At 55.1% G+C, this 23,929-nt stretch overlaps 2 protein-coding genes and 1 long non-coding RNA gene across 9 annotated transcripts in view; 1 reads left to right on the forward strand and 2 right to left on the reverse strand.

Annotated features, from left to right (window-relative positions):
- BCAT2 (branched chain amino acid transaminase 2) lies at nt 1–15,914 on the reverse strand. Of its 7 annotated transcripts, XM_013998608.2 has the most exons (12): nt 15,569–15,767; nt 12,828–12,941; nt 11,683–11,757; nt 11,156–11,359; nt 5,894–6,004; nt 5,680–5,799; nt 5,412–5,575; nt 3,462–3,604; nt 3,202–3,287; nt 2,895–3,035; nt 2,740–2,814; nt 1–1,385 (listed from the first exon to the last, which is right to left on the reverse strand). In XM_013998608.2, the coding sequence occupies exons 1-12, from the start codon at nt 15,590–15,592 to the stop codon at nt 1,347–1,349; spliced, it is 1,296 nt and encodes a 431-aa protein (XP_013854062.1). In that variant the 5' UTR covers nt 15,593–15,767; the 3' UTR covers nt 1–1,346. The 7 variants fall into 7 exon arrangements, with proteins under 7 accessions (XP_013854062.1, XP_020950361.1, XP_013854063.1 ...); XM_021094702.1 differs by lacking the exon at nt 5,894–6,004; XM_013998609.2 differs by lacking the exon at nt 5,680–5,799.
- LOC106510565 overlaps nt 12,018–23,929 on the forward strand; it is a 17,467-nt gene continuing 5,555 nt past the window's right edge. Inside the window, exons 1-2 of the long non-coding RNA XR_001309152.2 lie at nt 12,018–12,139; nt 12,871–12,990. This is a non-coding gene — a long non-coding RNA (uncharacterized LOC106510565). The remainder of the gene's footprint in view (nt 12,140–12,870; nt 12,991–23,929) is intronic.
- HSD17B14 (hydroxysteroid 17-beta dehydrogenase 14) overlaps nt 17,548–23,929 on the reverse strand; it is an 18,915-nt gene continuing 12,533 nt past the window's right edge. The window contains exons 7-10 of the mRNA XM_021094705.1: nt 18,502–18,606; nt 18,198–18,265; nt 17,989–18,085; nt 17,548–17,899 (exon numbers count right to left, since the gene is read on the reverse strand). Coding sequence (XP_020950364.1) covers nt 17,726–17,899; nt 17,989–18,085; nt 18,198–18,265; nt 18,502–18,606 — 444 coding nt within the window. The 3' untranslated portion in view covers nt 17,548–17,725. The remainder of the gene's footprint in view (nt 17,900–17,988; nt 18,086–18,197; nt 18,266–18,501; nt 18,607–23,929) is intronic.

Below are 23,929 nucleotides of genomic sequence, written 5' to 3' on the forward strand. Positions count from 1 at the left end.
TGGCTTAAATGGGGTTTTGTTTTGAAATTTTTCGTAACAAAACAATCCAGAAATCAGAGGTTTCATGGTTGGAGGAGCCTGGGGTGTTTGTGCTCTGCCACCCTCAGTGAGTGGGCATTGGACCTCTTGGCCATGAAATGGCTGCAGCAGCTCCAGGCATCACTTGCAGGTGATTCCATGCAAGGCAGGGAAAGAGGAAAAGAGGTGGCCCTTCTGGAGTGTCCCCTGAGGCCTCCAGGCACATTTCCCCTTGTGTCCCCTTGGCCTGTGGGAGCCCTTGAAGCAACCACTGACAAAAGAGAACCAGGGGGTGCGGGGAGGGGTGACTCCTGCCCCAGCAAATCAAAATTCTAATCTCCAAGCTGCTGGCTGCTGGACAGGCCATGATGGAATTGACCCAAGAGTCTCTCAGGGTCTCCCTCCAAGCTGGATCAGAGCTCAGATGGCACAGCCCGGGTTACACACCAAGTACCCGGGTTAACAGAGGCAGGTTTGAATCTAGACCTACAACCAGTTATGCCTGGTCCTGCAGGGTCCTAGTCTTTCTGGGTGTAGAAAGACCCCTTTGGGGCCAAATTGGAGGCCTGGATAAGGAACCAGGCAGGAGAAGACAAGATCTGGGCTAAAGCCAAGAAAACAGACAGGGCAGATCCGGGAAAAGGACAGGGCGTGGGGGCTGATGGGCTTTGGGGAAGGGGTATAGTGCCAAGAGGTTTGGCTTATTGACCGGAATGTACAATGGGGCTGCTGTCCCCCAGATGGGGAGTGGGGGAGGCACCAGTTAGTGGGGGACAATACAAAGCTCATTTTGTGACGAAGTGGACTAGTCCCCCCCTCCTCCCAAGGGAACAGCCAGGACATCGGGAGCTTGGATTGCTGGGCCCTTGAAAATGAAATGGGCTGAAGACCAGGATTTCTGGTTGAGACCCTTGAGTCCCTGAGTTGCACTATTGGAGATGGCAGTTAATGTCTTGTTCTTTGGCATTTTATTTCAAAACTGCAGCAAGAAAAAAAAGGTCAACGGCAGCACCAGGAGATTCGGCTTGAGAATGGAGATGCAGAGTTGGGGTCAAAGATTGACCCCACAGCATGGAGCAGCGGGGAGTCCGGGTCCCCAAGGCCTGAGAGGTGGGGCTAGGGGCCAAGACACCTGGATCGGGCCCTTATGGCTTTGGGAGTGAAATGTGGGGGTGCTGGAGCCCCAGGCACCCCGTCCCCGCGCCCCATCCCTCTTTCTATTTCATATTGCACTTCAGGTGAGTCATTGGTATGGAGGCGAAGGTTCAACAGGGACTGGATGCTACAGGTCATTGGATCCCTGGAGTGATCGCGCACAGTCCATAGCGTCACACCTGGAGCATCCACTCGTGGGCTTTTGTTCCGTACTGGGGGGGCGGAATAAGAGAGGCAGAAGTGAGAGGAAGCCACACTACAACTCCCAGCAGACCCTGGGGCGTCCCAGCCTAAATGCTGGCGAGTTGTGCCCCCCAGGTCCTCATGGGAAATGTAGTCCACTTCCCGGAAGTCCACCTACAATCCTGGGGAAGGGGCGTCTTGGCAAAGATGGCGCAGAGGCTCAAGGGAGATGTAGTTCTGCACAGAGGAGTTTTTTTGTTTGTTTTTGGTCTTTTTGCCTTTTCTAGGGCCACTCCCTTGGCATATGGAGGTTCCTAGGCTAGGGGCTGAATCCGAGCTGTAGCTGCCCGCCTACGCCAGAGCCACAGCAACGGGGGATCCAAGCCTCGGCTGCGACCTACACCACAGCTCACGGCAATGCCTTAACCCACTGAGCGAGGCCAGAGATCGAACCTGCAACCTCATGGTTCCTAGTCGGATTCGTTAACCACTGAGCCACGACGGGAACTCCTGCACAGAGGAGTTATTGCAAGGCCCGGAAGCCTCTTGAGAAAAGTAGTTTTCAGCTGAGAAAGCTGGATAGTTGAGAGATGTAGCTCTAGAAGTTCCCTCCATGGCTCAGCGGTTGAGGAGCTCAACCGGTGTCCATGAGGACACGGGTTCGATCCCTGACATCACCCGGTGGGCTGGGATCCATGGTTGCCCTGAGCTCTGGTGTAGGTGGAGGAAAGGGCCCGGATCCCACGTTGCTGTGGCTGTGGTGTAGGACGGCGGCTGCAGGCTCCGATTAGACTCCTAGCCTGAGAACCTCCATATGCCATGGGTGCGGCACTAAAAAGACAAAAAAAAAAAAAAAAAAAAAAAAAAATGAAGAAGAAGAAGTAGTTCGTTTACAGAAGCTCACAGGAAAGGTAGCTCTAGATCAAGTGCCATCAGGTGCCAGGAAAGGAAAGATGTCTGGGGTCTGGGCTTGTGAGAGGAGACGCTCCTAGGCCACAGAGGGGACTATGGTCCAGAGGCTTGTAGGCATGATTTCTTAGGCCAATGGAACAGCCCAGGGTCCCTCGGGATCCTTGGAGAGTGGACTTCAGTGGCCAGAAGGCTGGCTCACGGTCCCAGAAGATCACGAGAAGGGGGTTTCTCAAACTAGGGCTCCGGAAGCTCACAGAAAAGGGCCATTTAGCCCCAAGAAGTGTTCTAGGCCCTTGGCTCAAGGAGAGGAAACTCCATCTGGGCCGAGGCGGATGCCAGGAGCCATTACCAGCTCGTGGGACTATGGGGGTGGGGTGGGGGCAGGGAGGGAGCCTCAGTCCAGAGGCTCCGGGGACATGAACTTCTCTGGGGCACAAGCATCCAGCCCGTCTCCAAGCAAGCGCCTCTCACCTGGATCATCTTCAGCTCGTTATAGAAGCGGAGGATCAGCTCAGGCCCATTTTCCATGGTGGGAATGTGGAGGAACTGGGGGAAAAGGGCCCGTGAGGAGGGTGGCCCCGCCCCCTTCTCCTCTCTTTCTTGGCCCCGGGCGGCCCCCACCTCACCTTGCCTTGGTACAGGATTCGGTGCACGGGGCAGACCTGGCAAGCGGTGCCTGAGCCAAAGACTTCTCGAACCCGGCCGTGCTCCAGGGCCCGCAGGAACTCGTTCATGGTCATCTTACGCTCAGTCACCCGGAACTCGCCCTGCCGGCCAAGTCAGATACATCTGAGGCCTGTCGCTCCCTCCCTCCGGAAGGACAGTGAGAAAGACAGAGTCCCCCCCCCCAGAGAGGGGCGGTGCCATGCCATTTTGCCTCAGCCCCCCCACCCCCGAACGGCAGGACCGCATCCCTCCCACCACCGCCCTCACCCAGGTCCGCGCCAGGTCCAGCAGACTCTGTCTGACGACTCCCGGCAGGATGATGCCGTCCAGGGCGGGGGTCACCAGCTCCAGCGCTGGGCCAGGTGTCAGGGATAGAGGGTTACCTCGAAGCCTCCCATTCTCTAGGAGCCCCCCGACCCCACGCCACCCCCACTCCTACCCCCCAATCCCAGAGACCCGCACTCTGCTAAGACTTCCGCCCCCACCCACTTCCGCCGGAACTTGGGTTGCATCAGGGGTGGGCTCACCCCCATCCTCGTGGGTCCAGAAGACAAAGATGTTCATGGTACCCGCCTCGGTGAGCTCGTGATCAGGCCCGTACAGCCAGAGCACCTGCTCACAGCCCTTTTTTTTTGCCTCCTTCTGCACAAACACGGTGGGCCCGTAATTCCTGGTGGAGAGCGACATGGTGGACCAGGGCCAGGGACCCCCCCCATCCTTCCCCACCGTGGCCGGACAGGGGTCTTTCCAGACCAGGGCTGACCTGCTCCGCCGCTGCTCACAGCCCTTCCATGGCTCCCAAGTGCCGCTAGAGCCGAGAATCCCCGGTCAGTAGCTTGGGGGTCAAGACTCTAACCCACCCCTCTCCCTCCTCACCCAATGTGCTTCAAAACCACTGGTGATGTCACCTCGGAGAGGCGTTGTGGAACCTCCAGGCTGGGTTTCAGTTCTCCTTCTCAGCTGGCCAGATCAATTGGGCCACCTTGGTGATTTTCCAGACACCCTGGTTTTTTGGTTTGGTTTGGTTTGGTTTTTGACTTTTTAGGGCCACACCGCAGCATATGGTAGATCCTGGGCTAGGGGTCGAATGGGAACTGTAGCTGCAGGCCTACACCACAGCCACAGCAATGGGGGATTCGAGCCGCGTCTGCGACCCACACCACAGCTCACGGCAACACCGGATCCTTAACTCACTGAGCGAGGCCATATCACCCTGTTTTCACACTCACTGTCACCCTGCACCTGCTCACTAGCCCCCCCCCCCCCCTGCCTCTGGGACAAGACCCCAGCCCTTCAGTCTGGTGTTCAGGGCTTGACCTGGTCTGGGGCTGCCTATTAAGCCTTTTGCCAAAACCAGGCCTATTTTTGTTCCCTGACAGCTTCCATGACTTGCCCCTCCTCCTTGTCCCCACACACGTGTCCCCCAGATTAGAAACTGTTCACCATCTTTTGTATCCAGGAAGTCATCTGCTCCATCAGGCTGAGCTGAGGTGTCACCACCTCCTCTGGAAGACTTTGCAATGTCCTGGTCAACTCTGGGCTTAGGCCACCCCCCATATTGGGGCTCCCACCAGCCTGGGAGCCCCTGGAGGGCAGGGCCCAGACCTTACATATCCGTGTCCCCCGCCTCACCCAGCACAGCGCCTGGCCCTCAGGAGACCTCACAAGATATATATGGGTCTTTTGGGGGGGCTGCACCTGATGCATATGGAGGCTTCCAGGCTAGGGGCTGAATCAGAGCTTCAGCTGCCGGCCTACACCACAGCCACAGCAATGCTGAATCTGAGCTGCATCTGTGACCTACACCACAGCTCATGGCTATGCGGGATCCTTAACCCACTGAGCGAAGCCAGGGATGGAACCTGTGTCCTCATGGAAACCAGTGGGGTTCCTTAACCACTGAGCCACGACCAGAACTCGGCAAGATATATTTCAAAAGGGCCTGAATGAACCCCAAGCTGGGGCCACACTTGGCTGCCCAACACACCCTTAGCCCACCCTCTGCCTTATCACTACCCGGGAACCAGCCTGGTCCTGTCGAGCCAAGACCCCGGGCAAGACAGACTTACACAGAAAGTCCACACGCAGGGTGACGGGTGGGGGAGCTCCAGGAGACTATGGGAGCCAGGCTAGGGGGCAGGGTGGGGTGCTGGTGGAGCCTGGGTTTTCAGGGGGGACTACCTGGGGAAAAGGCCAGTGAACTAAGGCTAAACTTCATTTCTGGAGCTTTTCCTGGCGGGGGCAGGCTACAATCCGAGTTTCTCCACTTACCTCCCCACCCAAGCCCTTCTGGTCTCTGAGCTGGTTTGTCCATAACGCTTCGCGCAGACCCCACCCCCACCGCGGTGCCAATGGCATTATATCCCAACATGCAAGCAGAGCTGTCCCCAACAGGACTAGAAGGACGGTGGACGCCCAGAGACGATGCCCGTGTCTCTGATGCCCGGGGCATCAGCAAGCGGCAAGGGACCACTTACCCCCCGATTTTGCAGTCGCCGACCCCGCCCACCCAGGCCCGGATGAATGATGGGTCAGCCAGGAGGGAGACAGGGCTCAAGGCCTCTCCAGGGAAGTAGGCGCCCACCGGGCAGAGGATGACGTACAGGAGGGCGTGCGTGGGGCTGCCCACTCCAAGGGAGGGCTGCGAAGGGCAGAAGCAGGCATCAGGGACCCAGGAGTCCAACGCCCCCCCAAAAAAAACCCTTGGCGCCCCCACCCCACCCCCAGCCCTGGGAGCCGGCCCACCTCGTTCCCGATGAGCACCGGCCGCACGTAAAGGCTGGTGCCGGCACTGTCAGGAACCCAGTCCCGGTCCACCTCCACCAGCCGGCGGATGCACTCCAGCAACTCGACCTTGTCGAAACTCTGAGGGTGCCGGTGTGTCAGGGCCCCACCCCTGCCACCCGCCACCCCGCAGCCCCTGGGCCCGGCCTGCGCCCTCCTCCCCCGGGCCCCTCACCGGCAGGCAGAGGCGCAGGGCCGAGCGCAGCATGCGGTCCATGTTGAGCCAAGGTCGGAAGAGGCGCACGCGCTGGTCCCCGCCTTTGTACGCCTTCAGGCCCTCAAAGAGCTGCGGGGACAGGCGGCCGGTCAGAGCTCGGGGACCAGCTCGGCCAGCCAGGCAGAGGCAGAGGCAGAGACAGAGGCTGGTACGCAGAGATACAGGCACAGCCAAGCGCCAGGATGGGCAACTGGGCACGGGGCGGGGGACAAACTCGCTGAGCCCGGAGAGGAGGAGAAAGAAAGGGAACATGCGATCCCGAGAGACCAAGAGATTGAGTTGAGACAGCAGAAGCGACAGACCCAGAGACGGGGCAGGGCGGGCCGCTTCCACATTCCTAGGACTATTTCTCAGGAAGGAAGACCGGTTTTCAAAGAGCCCTTGTGCCTTGGTTTAGAAGATACTGAAAGAGCTGAGGCTGAAAGAATTAGGGTGTCCGGGATTTATTTGCTTCCAAACGCTGCAGAAAGGGGAGAGTTAGTGGAAGTCCAGATCCAAGAAGGCTGTGAACAACCAGTGCTAACTGGTGAAGCCTGGCAGGGGCGTGTGGGGGGCGGGGGGGGGGTATTATTATTCTTTTATGTTTGAAATGTCTCAACATAAATACTTTTCAATGCAAAGACAAAACAGAAACAAAAAACCAGACATTGCTCCCCACCCATGCCCTCTTGCTATCAAGAGAAAGCCCAGATCCTCCGCTTGGCCTTCCAGGTGCCACGAGATCGGGCCTCGCTCACCCCCAGCCTCCTATACTGACACGCACGAGGTCTATGGAGCCTCCATTGCCGCCACCAGCACCATAGGGTAGGTAGGGTTGGGGACAGACAACTCAGGACACACTGACCCTTGCCCCATGGTTTCATGTTGCTTCTTTCGGGTCTGCTTCACTATAGACTGAAAGTGCCAGGGGCAGGGACCACAGCTGATATATCACTAGAGAATCCCCTGGTGTCCTATACCCAGGACAGTGTGTGACACCGAATAGGTTTTTGTTGAATGAATACATGGACGAATGAAGGATGCAAAAGAAACAAAAATAGAACATTTTGGGGGGAAAAAATGAAAAAACAGGAGTTCCCGTTGTGGTACAGGGGAAATGAATGTGACTAGTATCCATGAGGATGTGGGTTTGATTCCTGGCCTCACCCAGTGGGTTAAGGATCTGCCGTTGCCTTGAACTGTGGTGTGGGTCACAGATGCAGCTCAGACCTGGTGTTGCTGTGGCTATGGTGGAATCAGGCCGGCAGCAGCAGCTCTGATTCAACCCCTAGCCTGGGAACTTCATATGTCACAGGTGTGGCCCTTAAAAAAAAAAAAAAAAAAAAAAAAAAAAGCAAGGGCAAGAGGTAAGAGTAGGAAGGAGCCTTATCAAATATTCAAAGAGATTATAAACCTACAACCTTAAAATAAAGTGACACAGGGAGTTCCCTTTGTGGCTCAGCAGTTAACAAAACCAGCTAGGATCCCTGAGGATGCAGGTTCGATCCCTAGCCTGGCTCAGAAGGTTAAGGATCTGGTGTTGCCGTGAGCTGTGGTGTAGGCCGCAGACCCAGGTTGGATGTCACATGGCTACGGCTGTGGTGTAGGCCGGCAGCTGTAGCTCTGATTCGACCTCCATATGCCACGGGTGTGGCCCTAAAAAGCAAAAAAAATCCCAAAGTGACATTGACATGTGAAATGACAGACCGAACAAAGACAGAGACTAGGAAGTGGATTACAGTATTATGGAATCACTTTACTGACTACCTGAAAGTAAATCAACTATATTTCAATAAAAAAATTTTTTGGTCTTTTTTAGGCCACACCCATAGCATATGTAGGTTCCCAGACTAGGGGTCGAATCAGAGCTACAGCTGCCGTCCTACACCACAGCCACAGCAACTTGGGATCCAAGCCACACCTGCGACCTATACCACAGCTCACGGCAACCCAGATCCTTAAGTCACTGAGCGAGGCCAGGGACTGAACCCACATCCTCGTGGATGCTATTTGGGTTCATTAACTGCTGAGCCACGCTGGAAACTCCCCAAAAATCTTAAAAACATGATTTAGTTAAATTGTGCTGGGACAGCCAAATATCCATGTCTGGGGTGGGGGGAATTAGATCCCTATCTCATACCTCACACCAAGAAAAATTCCAGGTAAAGTTCCCATCATGGTTCAGTGGTTAACAAATCCAACTAGGAACCATGAGGTTGCGTGTTCGATCCCTGGCCTTGCTCAGTGGGTTAAGGATCCGGTGTTGTCGTGAGCTATGGTGTAGGTTGCAGATGTGGCCTGGATCCTGTGTTGCTGTGGCTTTGGCGTAGGCCGGTGGCTACAGCTCCAACTGTACTCCTAGCCTGGGAACCTCCATATGCCTCGAGAGAGGCCCAAGAAATGGCAAAAAGACAAAAAAAGAAAAAGAAAAAGAAAAATTCCAGGTGGGTTAAAGTTTGAGAAGAGAAAAAAAATTTAAACCATAAAAGCTATAGATGAAAACACCAGATGACTGTTTTTTTGTTTGTTTGTTTGTTTGTTTCTTTTTACCATTTCTTGGGCTGCTCCCACGGCATATGGATGTTCCCAGGCTAGGGGTCGAATCGGAGCTGTAGCCACCGGCCAACACCCGAGCCACAGCAACGTGGGATCCAAGCCACAGCTCACGGCAACACTGGATCCTTAACCCACTGAGTGAGGCCAGGGATCGAACCTGCAACCTCATGGTTTCTAGTCAGATTCATTAACCACTGTGCCACGACGGGAACTCCCCAGATGACCATTTTAGATCTTGAATTGGGGATGGTGTTCTGAATATGACGAGTCACAGAAACCAAAAAGAAAAGATTGATACATTTGACTGCATAAAAATAAAACAAACTGGGGACTTACAACTCCTATTATAAATGGTTTATCTTGGAGTTCCCTGGTGGCCTGGTGGTTAAGGATTTGGTGTTGTCACTGCTATGGCTTGGATTCAATCCCTGGCCTAGGAACATCTGTATGCCATGGGTATAGCCATATAAAATTTAAAAATAAAAATACGTAAAACCACTCAGGAGGTTGGAAGGGATCTGAAAGTTTGACAAAGGTCAAGCAGGCCATGGGGAAACCGGCTTGGCCGGTAAGTGTGGCAACTGACACTTCTGTAGAGGTGGATATGGCTCAGTGTCTGTCACAATTACAGGCACACATACCCTTTGATCCAACAATTGCAGAAATGGAGAGAGATACACTCGCAGTTAAGGGAAGCAATGCATTTACTAGTTTATTGCAACACTGCTTATAGCAGCACAAGACTGGAAACGACCTGGGTGTCCAACAATAGGGGATTGCCTTTGTGAGGATGGAATATTACACAGCAGCAAAAAGAAGGAAAAAGCTCTTCATGGGCTGCTCAAGAATCTCTGGGCTACATGAAAAGAAGGAAGCAAGGTGCTCAACAGTGAGAGTCATGGACACTGACTTTTTTTTTTTTTTGGCCGTGCCAGTGGCATGTGGAAATTCTGGGCCAGGGATCAAACCCACGCCATGGCAGTGACTCAAGCCACCGCAGTGTCAACAAGGATCCTTGACCGAGCCTGGAACCTCCATAGGTGGTGGGTGCGGCCCTGAAAAAAAGACAAAAGCAAACACAAGGGAAGTGCCTGTATGCTGACTTTTGAGGGGGAATAATGGAGTGAAAAGATCATACACGCCGTGTAGACACCCAGAAAGCAGAGCTCTGGAAGGACATGGGGGCTGGCACCGGGATGGGGGTGGAGGAGGTATATTCATTCCCTCTTTGTATTTTTTTTTTTTTTTTTTGGTCTTTTTGTCTTTTTAGGGCCGCACCAGTAGCAAATGGAGGCTCCCAGGCTAGGGGTCTAATTGGAGCTACAGCCGGTGGCCTACGCCACCGCCACAGCAACACAGGATCTGAGCCACTTCTTCGACCTACGCCACAGCTCATGGCAACACCAGATCTTTGATCCACTGAGCGAGGCCAGGGATCGAACCTGCAACCCCATGGTTCCTAGTCGGGTTCCTTTCCACTGCACCACGACGGGAACTGCCAGGACCTTCTTCAAACCCCTTCATCTGCACTCCCTTGACTAAAGAACAAGTGCTGGGTCCCCTGGCGTGTTGGGCTGGAAGGAGAGGCAAATACAAGACGGCCTCCAAAGACCACCTTCGGTGGGGGGTGTGGGGTGGGAGGTGGGGGTCAGGAAACCTCTGGACACATCCTGACTGTCCGTCCTAACTACCTGCTCCCCGAACTGGGCCGCCTCTGCACAGAACCCATCAAGTCCAATGTCCAGAGTATGTAGGAAGAAAAACCACCAAAATTCCGAAAGCAAAAGGAAAGAAAACAAGAAACACCTGCCTAATGTCACAGAACCATGTCCCCGGGGACAAAAATGACCCACACGGCAAACCAGCTATTAGAACTGCGAAAGGGTTCGTTCCAATTTTGTCACAACTGAAGCGTCCCTGGAAAGGCTGTGCTCTTGGCCGCAGCTCAGAGTAGTAAACCACAGGCCTTCCGGTCCTCTGTCCTCACAGGCTGCTCGCCAAGTCCCGCCAAGCCACCTGTGTCCCCATGTGAAGCATCTGAGCACCAGCCTCGGCCCTCCCTGTCCTTCCCCAGGCCCAGCCTGCCAATCCCTCAGGTCCCCAAATCTCTCTGCACCCCCATCCCAGCTCTAGCCACAGCCACACGGCCTGAGAGTGGTTTTACTTGACCCAGCCCTGGCTCTGCTCCAGGGCTGCCCAGTACCCTGGACAAGGTCCCAGCCCCTCAGCCCCTCTGCGGCCCTGGTGACATCCTCAGCCTTCCCTACCACGCTCCTACCTGCACTCCCCCTGAATATACTGGGCTCTTCTCTGTATTACGGACTGGCTGTCCTGTCTCCCTCTAATAGCCCAAGCTCCCCTCTTTGCCAGGAGAGACCCCTGGCACTTTCCGTCAAACTAGAGGTCCATGGGGTCCCTCTTCTGGCCTCATGCGGTGCATCAGCTGCTTCTATCGGCTCCCCTTGGACTGTCACCAGGCGTGGGCTTTCCAAACGAAGGAACGGGGGCTGCTCATCTTGGGGTATGCAGCGTCACCCAGCATGGAGCCCTCAGAATGTGGATGAGGAGCGCAGGGAAGTGAAAAACACCCAGAAAGCAAACCCAGGCAGGGAGTGCCAGCAAGAAACCCAGCAAGGGGGCAGAGAGGCGGAGGGAGGCTGGGAGGGAGGGCAGCCGCCCTGCCACCTGTAGGGAGTAGTGGAGAGCCGAGCAGGCTGGGTGCAGCGTGAGGTTCTGGAAGGGCTGGATTCGGGGCCGGCCCCAGCCCTTCTCCATGTTCCATTCCACCATCAGCATGTGGTCTGTGAATGTCTTCCCAAACAGGAGGCACTCGCTGGGGTCAGGCTTCTTATGAGGCTCCCGTGTCATTTCCAGCTGCAGGTCGGCAGCCTGAGAAAAGACAGGGATCCTGGAATCTGATCACAACCTCTGATCTGAAAAACTACAACTCCCATGAGCCCCTGAGGCTACGACCAGGAGAGAAGAGGGGATCTGCAGCCCCAGAGGCTTCTGGGACATGCAGTTTCATCTCCTTCCCACAGCCTGACGGCAGGAAAATGGGCTACCCCCTTGCCTGCCTTCTTCTCCTTTGGGCCTCAGACCTTTCGCAGATGCCCAAATCCAGCCCCCAGCCCTCTCCTCCCTTAGACCAAGTGGTCCAGACCCCCAGCCCCTCTTCCGTGAGATCCAAAAGTATAGTCCCCTCCCATCACCTTGAAGCTGGATGAGGCATATCTTCGGGGACCACACAGAAGCCAAGGAACAGGGAGAAATTTTCGGGCCCAAATCTGGGGGTGGGGATAGAAGTAAAAAAGCTGGTGAAGCCAGGAGTGGGAACAGGGGGCCCTGGCACCACCTTTGCTACGTCCTGCACTCGGGAGGGTCATCTGATGCTTTGTCTCGGGCCCAGTGCATTCAAAACAAGGCATTCGGCCCTGACGACGTCCCTTCCCCCGTCCTGATCACCAAGTAACAGGAGGAGATCCCAAAGGAATCCAAGTCCCCACCCCCCCACCCTCCACCCGCCCCCTTCCCTAGAAGGAGCTGAATCAACTCCCACCCCCTCCTCCACACTGGGGCAAAGTCAAACACAGGCGCCTCCTATCCCAGGGAACTTTGGCCTCAGCCCTGAGACCAGCTCAGACAGAAGACCATGGGGAAGGCGCACAGGTAAGTGAAGGCCTCCTGGGGCACCCAAATCCTGAGAGGAGTTAGAAAAGTGAGGGGCCTATAGGTCATGCTCCCTCGGACCCAGGAGTCTCGCTCTCTCTCTTTTTTTTTTTTTTTTTTTTTTTCGTTTTTTACGGCCATACCCACGGCAAATGGAGGTTCCCAGGCTAGGGGTCGAATTGGAACTACAGCTGCTGGCCTACACCTCAGCCACAGCCACAAAGGATCCAAACCACATCCGTGCCCTGCCCCACCATGCACCGCCATGCCAGACCCTTAACCCACTAAGCGAGGCCAGGGATCGAACCTGTGTCTTCATGGATACTAGTTGGGTTTGCTACTGCTGAGCCACAGAGGGAACCCCAGACCCATGAGTTTAGACCCTCACCCCTTCTTCCCTGAGACCCAGGACTTGGACCCCCAGCCCCTCCTCCCTCAGACCCAGGATTCCAAGTGCTAAGTCTTTTAGGGTATTAGATCAGCTGGGCTCAGTTTACCTGAGGCCCCAAACCCGCAGATTGGACACCAGTGATTCTAATTCCCTTCAGATCCCAGGACTGAGGGACAGTCACATGGACCTAGAGGCCATTCTAGTCATCAAGGGGCACTGCTCAGATGAACACGTCTGTTGTGGTCCTGCCCGAGGCCAGCAGGGGAGAGCAGGTCTGGCTGCATCCAGGAGACTGACCTCTCCCCAGTAGTCTTTGACCTCACGATGCCTCTTTCTCCAGCCTGGTGGGAAGGCAGCTGTGTCACAAGGTTTGAGGACACGGAACAGCCTAGCCTGCTCCTGCCCTGTGAGCTGGGGAAACGGAGGACGGACGTGAACGGCAGAAGTCACTGGTCAGTAGGTGAGTCATGGGGAGCGGGGGGTGCAGGGGTGCACTGTCCTAAAATCTAAGCCGTGAAGTCTGTGGAGTGGTGCCAGATGGTGTGGGGCCTGAAGGCTTCTGGGATGATCAGTGTGGGTGTGGGTGCCAGGCATGGCCTCTAGGTGGCGATGTGTAGCCTGCCCCAGCCTGTGGTCAAGCTGCTGCCCAGGAGGGGACAGGACACCCACCGTAGGAAGAAAATACAGACACGCAGGGTGGAGACAGCCAGCATGTGGGCAGGAAAGCAGCCCTCAGAATGGAAGAAAAAAAAATAGGGAAGAGCAAGAATAAGAAAAAGATAGAGGAGTTTTTGTTGTGGCTCAGAGGAAACGAACCTGACTAGTATCCATGAGGATGCGGGTTCGATCCCTGGCCTTGCACAGTGGGGTAAGGACCCGGCGTTGCTGTGGCTGTGGTGTAGGCCGGCAGCTGCACCTCTGATTTGACCCCTAGCCTGGGAACTTCCATATGCCACAGGTGTGGCCCTAAAAGAAAAGAAAAGAAAGTATGGAAGTCAAGATAAAGAGAAGCCAGGAGAGAGAGAACAGGGAAAAGGGGAGAAACAGACAAAGACCAGACTTGCGATGACAGCACAAATGCAAAAGAAGGAGACCGAGGGAAATGAGGAAAGATGGGGAGAGATGGAGCGATGCCAGCACCTGGAGGGAAACAGTCCCAGGGAGGCTTAGAGACTGAGATATCCAGGAGAAGCCGGGAGGAGAGGCAAGACCGCACACCCACAAGGCAGAGAGGAAAGCGCCAGGCACTGTTTTCAGATTATAAGCCTGCACTGGCCACAGAGACCCTGCCCCCTGGAAGAAGCGACCTTGTTCCTCCAGGAGCAAGGGTCTCACCTCAGCTCGGAGGTCATGAACCTGACTAGTATCCATGAGGATGCAGGTTATAATCCACCCCCTGATACCCCAAACCCTGGGGGATGGGGCCCAGAGGAGATCTCCGATGGTAAACGGGCTTTGGGGACAAAGAGTGTACAAGGATTGGGGCTGAATTAAGAAAAGAGAAATGGTTGGTGGAGTTCCCGTCGTGGTACAGTGGTTGGTGAATCCGACTGGGAACCATGAGGTTGCAGGTTCGATCCCTGGCCTTGCTCCGTGGGTTAAGGGTTCGGTGTTGCCATGAGCTGTGGTGTAGGTTGCAGACGTGTCTTGGATCCCGCATTGCTGTGGCTGTGGTGTAGGCCAGTGACTACAGCTCCGATTCGACCCCTAGCCTGGGAATCTCCATATGCCACAGAAGCGGCCCCAGAAAAGGCAAAAAGACAAAAAAAGAAAAGAAAAGAGAAATGGCTGGGGGAGGGGGTGGATATGCACAGGGCAGGACTCCAACATGCTGGAGCCTTCTTGTTAAAGCTCAGGACTGTCCTAACGTGGCCCAGGAAGGTCACCATTAAAGCCAAGGATTGTCTCTATCATAGCTTAGCTGTCCTTCACACTTCGGGACTGACCCCATTTTACAGCCCGGGAAAGGTCTCTATCATGAGCAGGGCTGTCCTTGTCCCAGCAAGGGACCATCTGGACCATAACCCGCACATGACCCAGTCAAAGCCCAGGACTGATCCCCATGACATGCAGAACTGACCCACCATAGCCGAGGTCTCACAAGAAACCAGGACTGTCCTATGACAGCCCAAGATTCTCCGCATCATCACCCAGACTGTCCCCATCGCTGCCCGGAACTGTCCCACCACAGCCCAGCAGTGTCACCATCAAAGCCTAGCCCGCCTCGGTGGCAGTCCGAGCCTGTCTCAGTCACTCTGAGAAAGTAAAAGTCTGCCCTGCTCTCCATCAGGCTGGGATAAGAGTCCCAGATAAAGTCAACTACAAAGTTAACAGAAACCACTTTTCCCACCGTCAGGCTGCAGCTGTCAAGGGTTGTAAAGACACCCCCCCCACACACACACACCAAGTTATTAGTATTGTATCCTTGTTTTCTAAAACCACGGACCGAAGCTCTGCTTGTTGCCATCCTGTCCGTAAGAACGGAGGGTCCCCTTCTCGCCTGGACGATCTCAGTCACTGACAGGGAGATGCTGCCTCGGTCCCCCACCACCACCCCCGGGTGGAGAGTTCCAGATGAGAGGTTTCAGGGACACATGAGACATCTATCTTTAGTTCCAAGAAAACAGGGCGCTGGATCCAATTCCCATGAGTGACCTGAGACTGAACCCTATGCCTTCCTCCTACCTCTACCCCTAGGGGTCCGAGGTCCTGGGCGTCTTAGCCCGGCTCCCCCACCGGCTGCCTATTCCCTCCTAACCCATCCCGCCACCCCAGCCCCACGGCTCTCTCCTTATAGGCTCCTCCTCCACGTTCCCCTCCGTGTGGCTCCCATCTGGGTCCCCTTCCCAACGTTGACCTCTCTCCCCCTCCCCGCCTGGAAGGCCTTGTGCTGCTTTCTCCGGGGCCTCCTCCTCCTCGGCGCCCCGCGGCGGAACCCGAGTGCGGGAGGAGCGGGTGCCACGCCGGAGAGGCCACGGGCGAGGGGTCCACCCGAAGTGCGCCTCCCCGCAGGGTCTCCCACCCGGCCGCGAACCCACCTGCCTCAAGGCGGCTGCAGCCATGGTCCGAGCGGCGGGGATCTGTGCCCGGCCCGGGTGCGGCGGGCGAGAAAGACGTTCCGGCTCCGCCCCGCTCACGCCCCCTCGCGTGGGATGACGGCCAGCCCAGCGCCCTAGGCTGCCCAGGCCTTCCCAGTTATAGGGCGCTGGAGGGGGAACTGGGCCCTGCTGCAGAGCGCATGCGCCGGAACCCGCGGGGGGCCGGGGGGGAACCCTCCTCCCCGCCCCCGCGCAAGAGCCAGCGTGCAACGGCTTCCAAACTGCGTTTTAATAGATCCAGAACTGTTCCGGGGCGCTAACAAAGGCCAGCAGCCCGAGATAAGAGAGGGGAAACGCAGGAAGCAGTGATCTTCACGCACCACGATTCTTGGGGAAAAGCAAACCCCGCTCTAAATATCGGTGGGAGCAGAGAGTACGGAAAAACGCGCGGGAAAAGGGAGGGGACTCCGAAGAGGGCGGCAGGTGTGGATGGAGCAGGAGCTTCCCTCTGGATACTCTATTTGAATACAGGTTTTTCTTTGCAACGAGAAGATAACGTGTGCATTCTTTGTAACTTTTAAAGAGAAACACCCACACTGTTCACCTTGCCTCCTACCACCTCTTTTCATCAGTGGTAAAATTTCAATCCCCCACTTCATCAGAGGGCTTCCGTGAGCAGCCCTTAGAATAGGATTTCCTGGTTTATGCCCCTTCGGGAGTGTCTCCCCAGCTTCAGGACCCCCAGAGGCAGAGTTAGACGATTACAGCCCCGCAGGGTCCCTCTAATCGCCAGCTGGTCAAACCCGCATCGGTGTCCCCTACGCCACGCCACGCGGTCACTGTGTCCCCCCGAACCTTCCAGGAGTTCCCCCAACTCCTGCATCGGGGTTACTTTGACACCAAAATATTGTTCCTCTTGTGTATTCAAACTCAGTCCCTGGTTCACTGCGTCTCCGTAATTCTACCCTGCGACACTATGCCCCCAAATTCTGTCCCGCAGCCTTAACAGTCACAGGCCCAGGTGGTCAAACCTGAACGCTCTCCAGCAAAGTGTCTCCGCCTTCCCTCCCTCCTCCCCAGCCCTCTTCCCCCCTCAACCTTGGCTGGAGCCTTAGCGGTGCCGCGCCCAGGCCAGTTGGTGATTGCTGCACACACACCCCCGCCGCGGCCAATCCGCAGCAGTGATGCAGCTCCACCTCCCAGCCTGGGGGCCCCCACCTCGAGGAAACTTGGTACCTCCCAGCCGGGGAGTCATGCCACTTAATTTCCTCCTACCTCCCCTTTAGTTTCCCAGTCCTCTAAATTCAGGCATCCAGACACCAGCTCTTCCTTCCTCGGACCCCGGATTTTCAACCCCCGGTTTTTTCTTCCTTCTCGACTTTTGGGGCTGGCCACCCTCCTACTCTGCTGGCAGAGAGGTCTAAACTCCTTTCCCCTAAGGGCCAAGAATAAACAGGGAGGCCTTTTTGCTTTACCTCCTTCATTATTTCCAAATTAGAGTTTGATTTACTCTCCCCTGCGGGCTTGTTTAATTACTGCTCGGTAGCAGCCGGCTGGCAATACTTTTCCCAGGAGCCCCCGGGTTGCTCCTGCCGCAAGGCCTTCTGGAAATCGTAATCCCTGGGGTCCAGGCCTCCAGTGGAAATGGGGGAGGGCAAGGATTAGGGTTTTTTGGTGGTTTTTTTTTTTGCCTTTTTCTAGAGCCACACCTGCAGCATATGGAGGTTCCTAGGCTAGGGGTTTAATCGGAGCTACAGCTGCCAGCCAAGGCCAGAGCCACAGCAATGCGGAATCTAAGCCATGTCTACGACCTACACCACAGCTCACGGCAACGCTGGATCCTTAACCCGCTAAGCAAGGCCAGGGATCGAACCCACAACCTCATGGTTCCTAGTCGATTCTTTAACCATTGAGCCATGATGGGAACTCCGAGGATTAGGGTTTTAAGGGGCCAAAATAAATGTAACGATGCCCTCCTCTTGGCTGCAAAGTGCTTTTATGGAAAGATGTGGGGTGGTCTGGACATTGGTAAGTGGGCTTAAAGTCTGGCGGGGGGCGGGGGGGCGCAGCAGCTGAGAGGTGGGAAGGGGAATTTGGGAGACTGAGTTTGCGATGGGAGAGCCCTGGTCCGGGAGGCCCAGGTGGAAATGTGGGAGATTAGGGGATCACAGACGCCCCTGCGGGGACGCTGCACTGCGCCGCCTTGCACCCAAAGCCCAGCTCCGCGCCCCCAGTCACTAGCAGCTCAATCCCGGTGCAGAAGCTGGCTTCGGAGGCCAGGAACACAGCAGCAGCCCCCACCTCAGCAGGCTGGCCCATGCGGCCCAGGGGCTGGGGAGAGACGAGGGGAAAAGCAGGTCAAAAGGGGCCCTCACCTGACCGCCACCCCCATTCCACCTGGATGGGGCCCCCACTCCTACCTGGGCCAGCGTGCCCTCTCGGATTTTGGCCTTGGGGTCAGGTGTTGATGCTGCCAGCTCTTCCCACAGCGGGGTCCAGATGTTTCCTGGGGAGATGCTGGGGTGAGGGAGCAGAGGGGATCAGGGAAGTTGGCTGCAACAACACCGCCCCCCCCAGTCTTGAAGGCTCCCCCCACCCCACCCCACACTCGGCCCAGGGAGCTGCTCACCAGTTGACGCGGACGCCATATTGACTCTCATCCAAGGCCAAGGCTTTGGTCATGGCTGTCACCGCCCCCTGCAGAAGACGGGCGGGGAGACAGGTTCAGACCAGGGAAGATGAGGGTCCTTTTGTCCTCTCCTCCCAACCGGGGTCATCAAGCAGGGCCATCAGAATGGGGAAGGCGCGCCCGCTCTGCAGGTTTCCGTTGGGCTGCACCATTTCTTGGGAGACGCTTGAGGCCAACACATCACAGGTGGCCATGCCTCAGGGCTGGGGTCCTGAAGAAGCAGGGGGGTACCATGGCCGCGTACCTTGGTGGCCACATAGGGAACTGCCTGGGACTGGCCGATCGCCCCGACCAGGCTGGAGATGTTGATGACGTTGCCTCGGCTCTTGCGCAGGTGAGGGAGGGCGAGCTGGGGAGACAGAGGCAGAGGGAGCTGCTGAGCCCTGGATGTCCTGCCCCCCGCCCTGCTCAAACACATCTTGATGTCTGGGGCTGGGGCCATCTCCCTGGTGTGCTGATCTGTCGATCTGGGTGCCTCGAAGGGACAGCTCCTGGGCTCTACGGTACCCCCTCTGGTCTGCCTTCGGTCTCAGCCCTTGAGTCTCTCCTTGTCTGGAAGGGATTTTTCTCTCTGTCTCTTCTACTGCCTGCCTCTCTCTTTCTCTTTCTGTGTCCCTGTCCCCCTTCCTCTGGGTCTCTGCCCCCTCTCTCCACGTTTTTTGTTGTTATTGTTTTGGGGTTTTTTGGCCGCCCCGCAGCATATGGAGCAGATCTAAGCTGCGGTTGTGACCTAAGCCACAGCTATAGCCACCTTAACCCACTGCAGTGGGCAGGGGATCGAACCTGTGTCCCACTGCTCCCAAGATGCCGCTGATCCCAATGTGCCACAGCAGGAACTCCTCTCTAGGTATTTGTAAACTGCTCAAACTCCTGCCCATAACAAGATAGAAAAATGTAGAGTTCCCTTGTGGCACAGCAGGTTAAGGATCCAGTGCTGTCGCTGCAGCAGCCAGGGTAGCTGCTGTGGCACTGCTTCCATTCCTGCCTCAGGATCTCTATAGGCCGCAGGTGCAGCCAAAATAGATCCTAGTTGGGTTCGTTAACCACTAAGCCATGAAGGGAACTACCGCACAGCCAAAATTATATATATATATATATATATATATATATATTTTTTTTTTTTTTTTTTTGCCTTTTTAGGGCTGTACATAAGGCATATGGAGGTTCCCAGGTTAGGGGTCAAATCAGAACTGTAGCAGCCAGCCTACACCACAGCCACAGCAATGCCAGATCCAAACCGTGTCTGCAGCCTAAACCACAGTTCACGGCAATGCCAGATCCTTAACCCACTGAGTGACTTCAGGGATCGAACCTGTGTCTTTTTGGATGCTAGTCAGATTTGTTTCTCCTGAGCCACGACAGGAACTCCAAAATAATAGTAATTAAGAAGAAGAGAGACCAAGATGGCTGCATATTTTACAAAAATGAGGAGACTCTCTTTCAGCCACGGAGGGAAAGAGAGTTTTTGTTTTTGTTTTGTCTTTTTGCCTTTTCTAGGGCTGCTTCCTGCAGCATATGGAGGTTCCCAGGCTAGGGGTCTAATCAGAGCTGTAGCCACTGGCCTACGCCACAGCCACAGCAACGCGGGATCCAAGCCACATATGCAACCTACACCACAGCTCACGGCAACGCCGGATCCATAACCCACTGAGCAAGGCCAGGGATCGAACCCCCAACCTCATGGTTCCTAGTTGGATTCGCTAACCACTGTGCCATGACAAGAACTCCCGGGAAAGAGAGTTTTATTTATTTATCTATATTTGCTTTTTAGGGCCGCACCGGCAGCATATGGAAGTTCCCAGGCTAGGGGTTGAACAAGAGCTGCAACTGCCAGCCAACATCGCAGCCACAGCCACGCCAAAGTCAAGCTGAGTCTGCGACCTACACCACAGCTCGAAGCAACACTGGATCCTTAACCCACCGAGCAAAGCCAGGGAGCGAACCCTCATCCTCATGGATACTAGTCCGATTCATTTCCACTGCACCACAACAGGAACTCCTCTCTGGGTTTTCAGGAGAGCTCTGTGGTCCAAACTTGACCTGGGAAGCCTTCATGAAATGTACCCCATATTCTGCCAAAGTCTCCAGGGCAGCCCCCCCCTGCCCCTGCCGGGCCACCAGGAAATCCCTAAACTAGCTCTTCTCAACTCTCTCCCTCTGTCTTTCCTTCTCTCTTCCTCCCACTGCGTCTCTCTAGTCTTTCATGACACATGACCTTGAATAAACTCGAATTCTATCCTTCCCCTCCGCACTTGCCTTGGCCGGCTGGGCTGGCTGGGCAGGGCCTGTTCCTGCCACTAAAGACAAATGAGCACAAGCCGGCTCCCCTAAGGGGTGCTCGAGAGTGGGAGTCTAATTTGGCTCCCTCTCCAGTTCACCCCACCAGCCTTCTCAAGCCCCTTCTCCACTCCCTCCAAAACAGCCTCCCTGTCTCAGTGCTGTATCTGCCAACCTGAGTGTCCCAACCTCAGATGCTTTGCACATGCTGTTCCCTCTGCCTGCAATGCTCTTCCCGATGCAGCTTTCCTGACTTGCTCTGAGGGCGACCGACTTTCCCAGTTTACCGAGACAGAAGGAGTTCTGGGCACATGGGACATTCAGTCCACAGTGTCAGGGCTAAAGTGGGACACTCTTGACCCCTGAGCAACTTCAAGTCCAGTTCAAATGTCACCTTCTCCATGAGCTTCCCCTGACCAGCCCATTTAAATCTGCCACCTTCCTGTCCCTGGGTCCCCATCCTGCTTCCTGATCCCTTTTCCCTGTGCCACACATCCATGACACGCCATATATATGTTTTACTTATGTATTTGCTTATTCTCTATCTCTCCCACCAGAATGCAAAAACCCAGGAGAGACAGTTGAAATTTATTTTGATCCCCCCCCCGCATGCTAAGGTGCCTGGCATGTGGTAGCTGCTCAATAAGTATCTTTGGAATCAAAGAATGAATTTATTTATTCATTTTATTTTCACTGCACCCATGGCATGCGGAAGTTCCCAAGCCAGGGATCGAACCCATGCCCCAGCACTGACAATTGCCAGGTCCTTAGCCGCTAGGCTACCAGGGAACTCCCAGGAATGAATATACTGGGGATCTATGATGTGCCAGAGCCTGTTCTCAGCTCTTTATACAGATTAGCTCATTTAATGCTCACAGTGGCCCTAGGAGGTCCCATCAACAGCCCCTTCACCCAGGTGAGAAGACTGGGGTGACTGCCGTCCAGAGTGTCACGTGACACCTGGCAGAGTCAGTATATGTGGCCTGGCAGTCAGGGACCAAAACCCACCACCAAGGAGTTCCTGGTGTGATGCAGTGGAAACAAATCCGACCAGTAACCATGAGGATGTGAATTCAATCCCTGGCCTTACTCAGTGGGTTGAGGATCTGGTGTTGCTGTGGCTGTGGTGTAGGCTGGCAGCTGTAGGTCCAATTCAACCCTGAGTCTGGGAACTTCCATATGCCGCAGGTGTGGCCCTAAAAAGCAAAACAAACAAACAAAAACAGCAAAACATTCAGACAACTAAGTGCTAAGAACTTGAAGACAGTATCAGCAGGAGTAACCAAGGTTGGGGGAGGGGGCAGGGGCGAATCTTCCAGCCTCCTCCTCAGGGACCACCCTCCCTTCATCCGCCCCTTCCCCCCCTCACTCTCCCAGCTTGAAACCCCGCCTCCCCAAGCCCCCACCCTGGGCCCTGCCCCGGCCCCTTTCCCTCCTTAATCCTCACTGCTCCTGGGCCAGCCCTTGGCCTCCCTCCCCACCCCCACCTGGCACAGGTGAGGTCCATGGAGGCTGGGACAGGTTTATTCGCCATCCTCATCCCAGCCCTGGGTAAACAGCTAGCGCTCAATAAGTATCTGTCCCATGTGGCCGTGGCCCCTTTCCAACCCTTCCATGAATTCTTTGGCTGGCATCCTCCCCCACCGACTGCCAAGGTCACCTACCCCTCCTTCAAGGACTCGCTGGGCTCTTATCAGCCTGCCTCTCCCCCCACCCCGCCCCCTGCAGCCTCACGCTGGCCTGACTGCACCAGCCCTGCGCTGGCCTGACTCCATCAGCCCTGAGTGATGGGGTTCTTGGCTCTGCCTCTCGCTCTCCCAGCTCTGCCAAGGGAGCCGTCCTTTGGCTGGTTTCTGCCACCCTCGGAGCCCGGTTCTGGAGCTCTTGACCTGCCACCCTTGGGCATTTCCAGCGCTGTGTCTTGAGTGCAAAACTCACCCCACTGTCTCCACCTAAAATCTGCCCCTCTCCCTGGTTCCCAGCCTCCGATGCCCATCCGGCTTCTCCAGCCAAGACCTAGGGGGCCTGTGGTTCTTCCAGAACCTCGCTCTCCCTCAACTTCTCATCAGACCCATCAGCAAGGATCTCTTGAGTCTATACAATTCCCTCCGCCTCGTGAATTCATTTAACCAACATTTCTGGAGGACCCCCTCTGTGCCAGGTGCTGGGGATACTGCAGGAAACGAGACAGAGATTTCTGCCCTCCTGGAGCCCAAGTTCCATGGGAAGGCAGCAAGAAAACAAACACAAGTGCACTGTGGAATGTTCTAGAGTGTGTCTCAGGACATGAAACAAGAAGTAGAGCAGGATGAGGATGAACGGGAGTGTTGGGCTGGGTGCAGTTTCAAACAAGGCGCCCCAGGAGGGCTTCGAGGAGGTGAGATTTGAGCAGCTGAGTCCAGGTGTGAGCTGTGGGCATTTCTTAGAGATGATCACGCCAGGCAGAGGGAACAGTAAGTGCTAAGGCCCCGAGGCAGGACAAGGCTCGGTGCATTTGGCAGCAATGGGGGACAAGGGGAGATGAGAGGAGCAACAGGGGCCGGATGGTGAGTCCTGGAAGCCACCTCTTCTCACCTGCACAGGTGTGCTCATCTCCTGATACTAATCCCCACCCCACTGTTCCCTCTGATTTGTTCCTCTTACAAGAGCCAGAGTGGATCCAGCAATGCCACTCCTGGGCATCTATTCAGAGAAAACCATGACTCGAAAGACACACGTCCTCCAATGTTCACTGCCACACTCTATGCAATAGCCAAGACATGGAAACAACCTAAATGCCCATCGACAGAGGATTGGATCAAGAAGTGGTACATATACACAATGGAATATTACTCAGCCATTAAAAGGAAAGAAATAACGGCATTTGCAGCAAATGGACCTAGAAATTATCATGCTAAGTGAAGTCAGTCAGACCATAAGACACCAACACCAGATGCTATCACTGACATGTGGAATCTAAAAAAAGGACACAATGAACTTCTTTGACTCACAGACTTTGAAAAACGTATGGTTTCCAAAGGGGACAGGTTGGGGGAGATGGGGGAGATGCGCTGGGGGTTTGGGATGGAAATGCTATAAACTTAGGTTGTGATGATTGTTGGACAACTATAAATGTAATAAAATTCATTGAATAATTTAAAAAAAAAGAGCCAAAGTGAGCTATTATTATTAATGATCTGTTAGTGATAACAGGATTAAATCCCTTTCTTGCTCATATACCTTCTATGGCTCCCTATTGCTCTTGAGATCAAGACCAGATGCCTCAGATCTGGCATCGTCACTTCTGTGGCTCAGGGTACTGCTGTGGCTTGGGTTCCATCCCTAGCCTGGGAACTTTCACATGCCATGGGTGTGGCAAAAAAAAAAAAAAAAAAAAAAAGAATACAAGAAGCCTA

This window comes from Sus scrofa, chromosome 6, assembly GCF_000003025.6.
Source record: "Sus scrofa isolate TJ Tabasco breed Duroc chromosome 6, Sscrofa11.1, whole genome shotgun sequence".
Lineage (NCBI taxonomy): Eukaryota > Metazoa > Chordata > Mammalia > Artiodactyla > Suidae > Sus > Sus scrofa.

Bases quoted from the DNA above. Each gene is read 5' to 3' on its own strand.
- BCAT2 (XM_013998608.2), bottom strand. From the start codon at position 15,592: ATGGCTGCAGCCGCCTTGAGGCAG. The intron at 3,605-5,411 runs GTAAGTGGTCCC...GCTCTCCACCAG, and splicing joins GGCGACTGCAAAATCGGGGG to GAATTACGGGCCCACCGTGT. The intron at 3,288-3,461 runs GTGAGCCCACCC...CACCTGGCCCAG, and splicing joins CTGGACCCACGAGGATGGGG to CGCTGGAGCTGGTGACCCCC.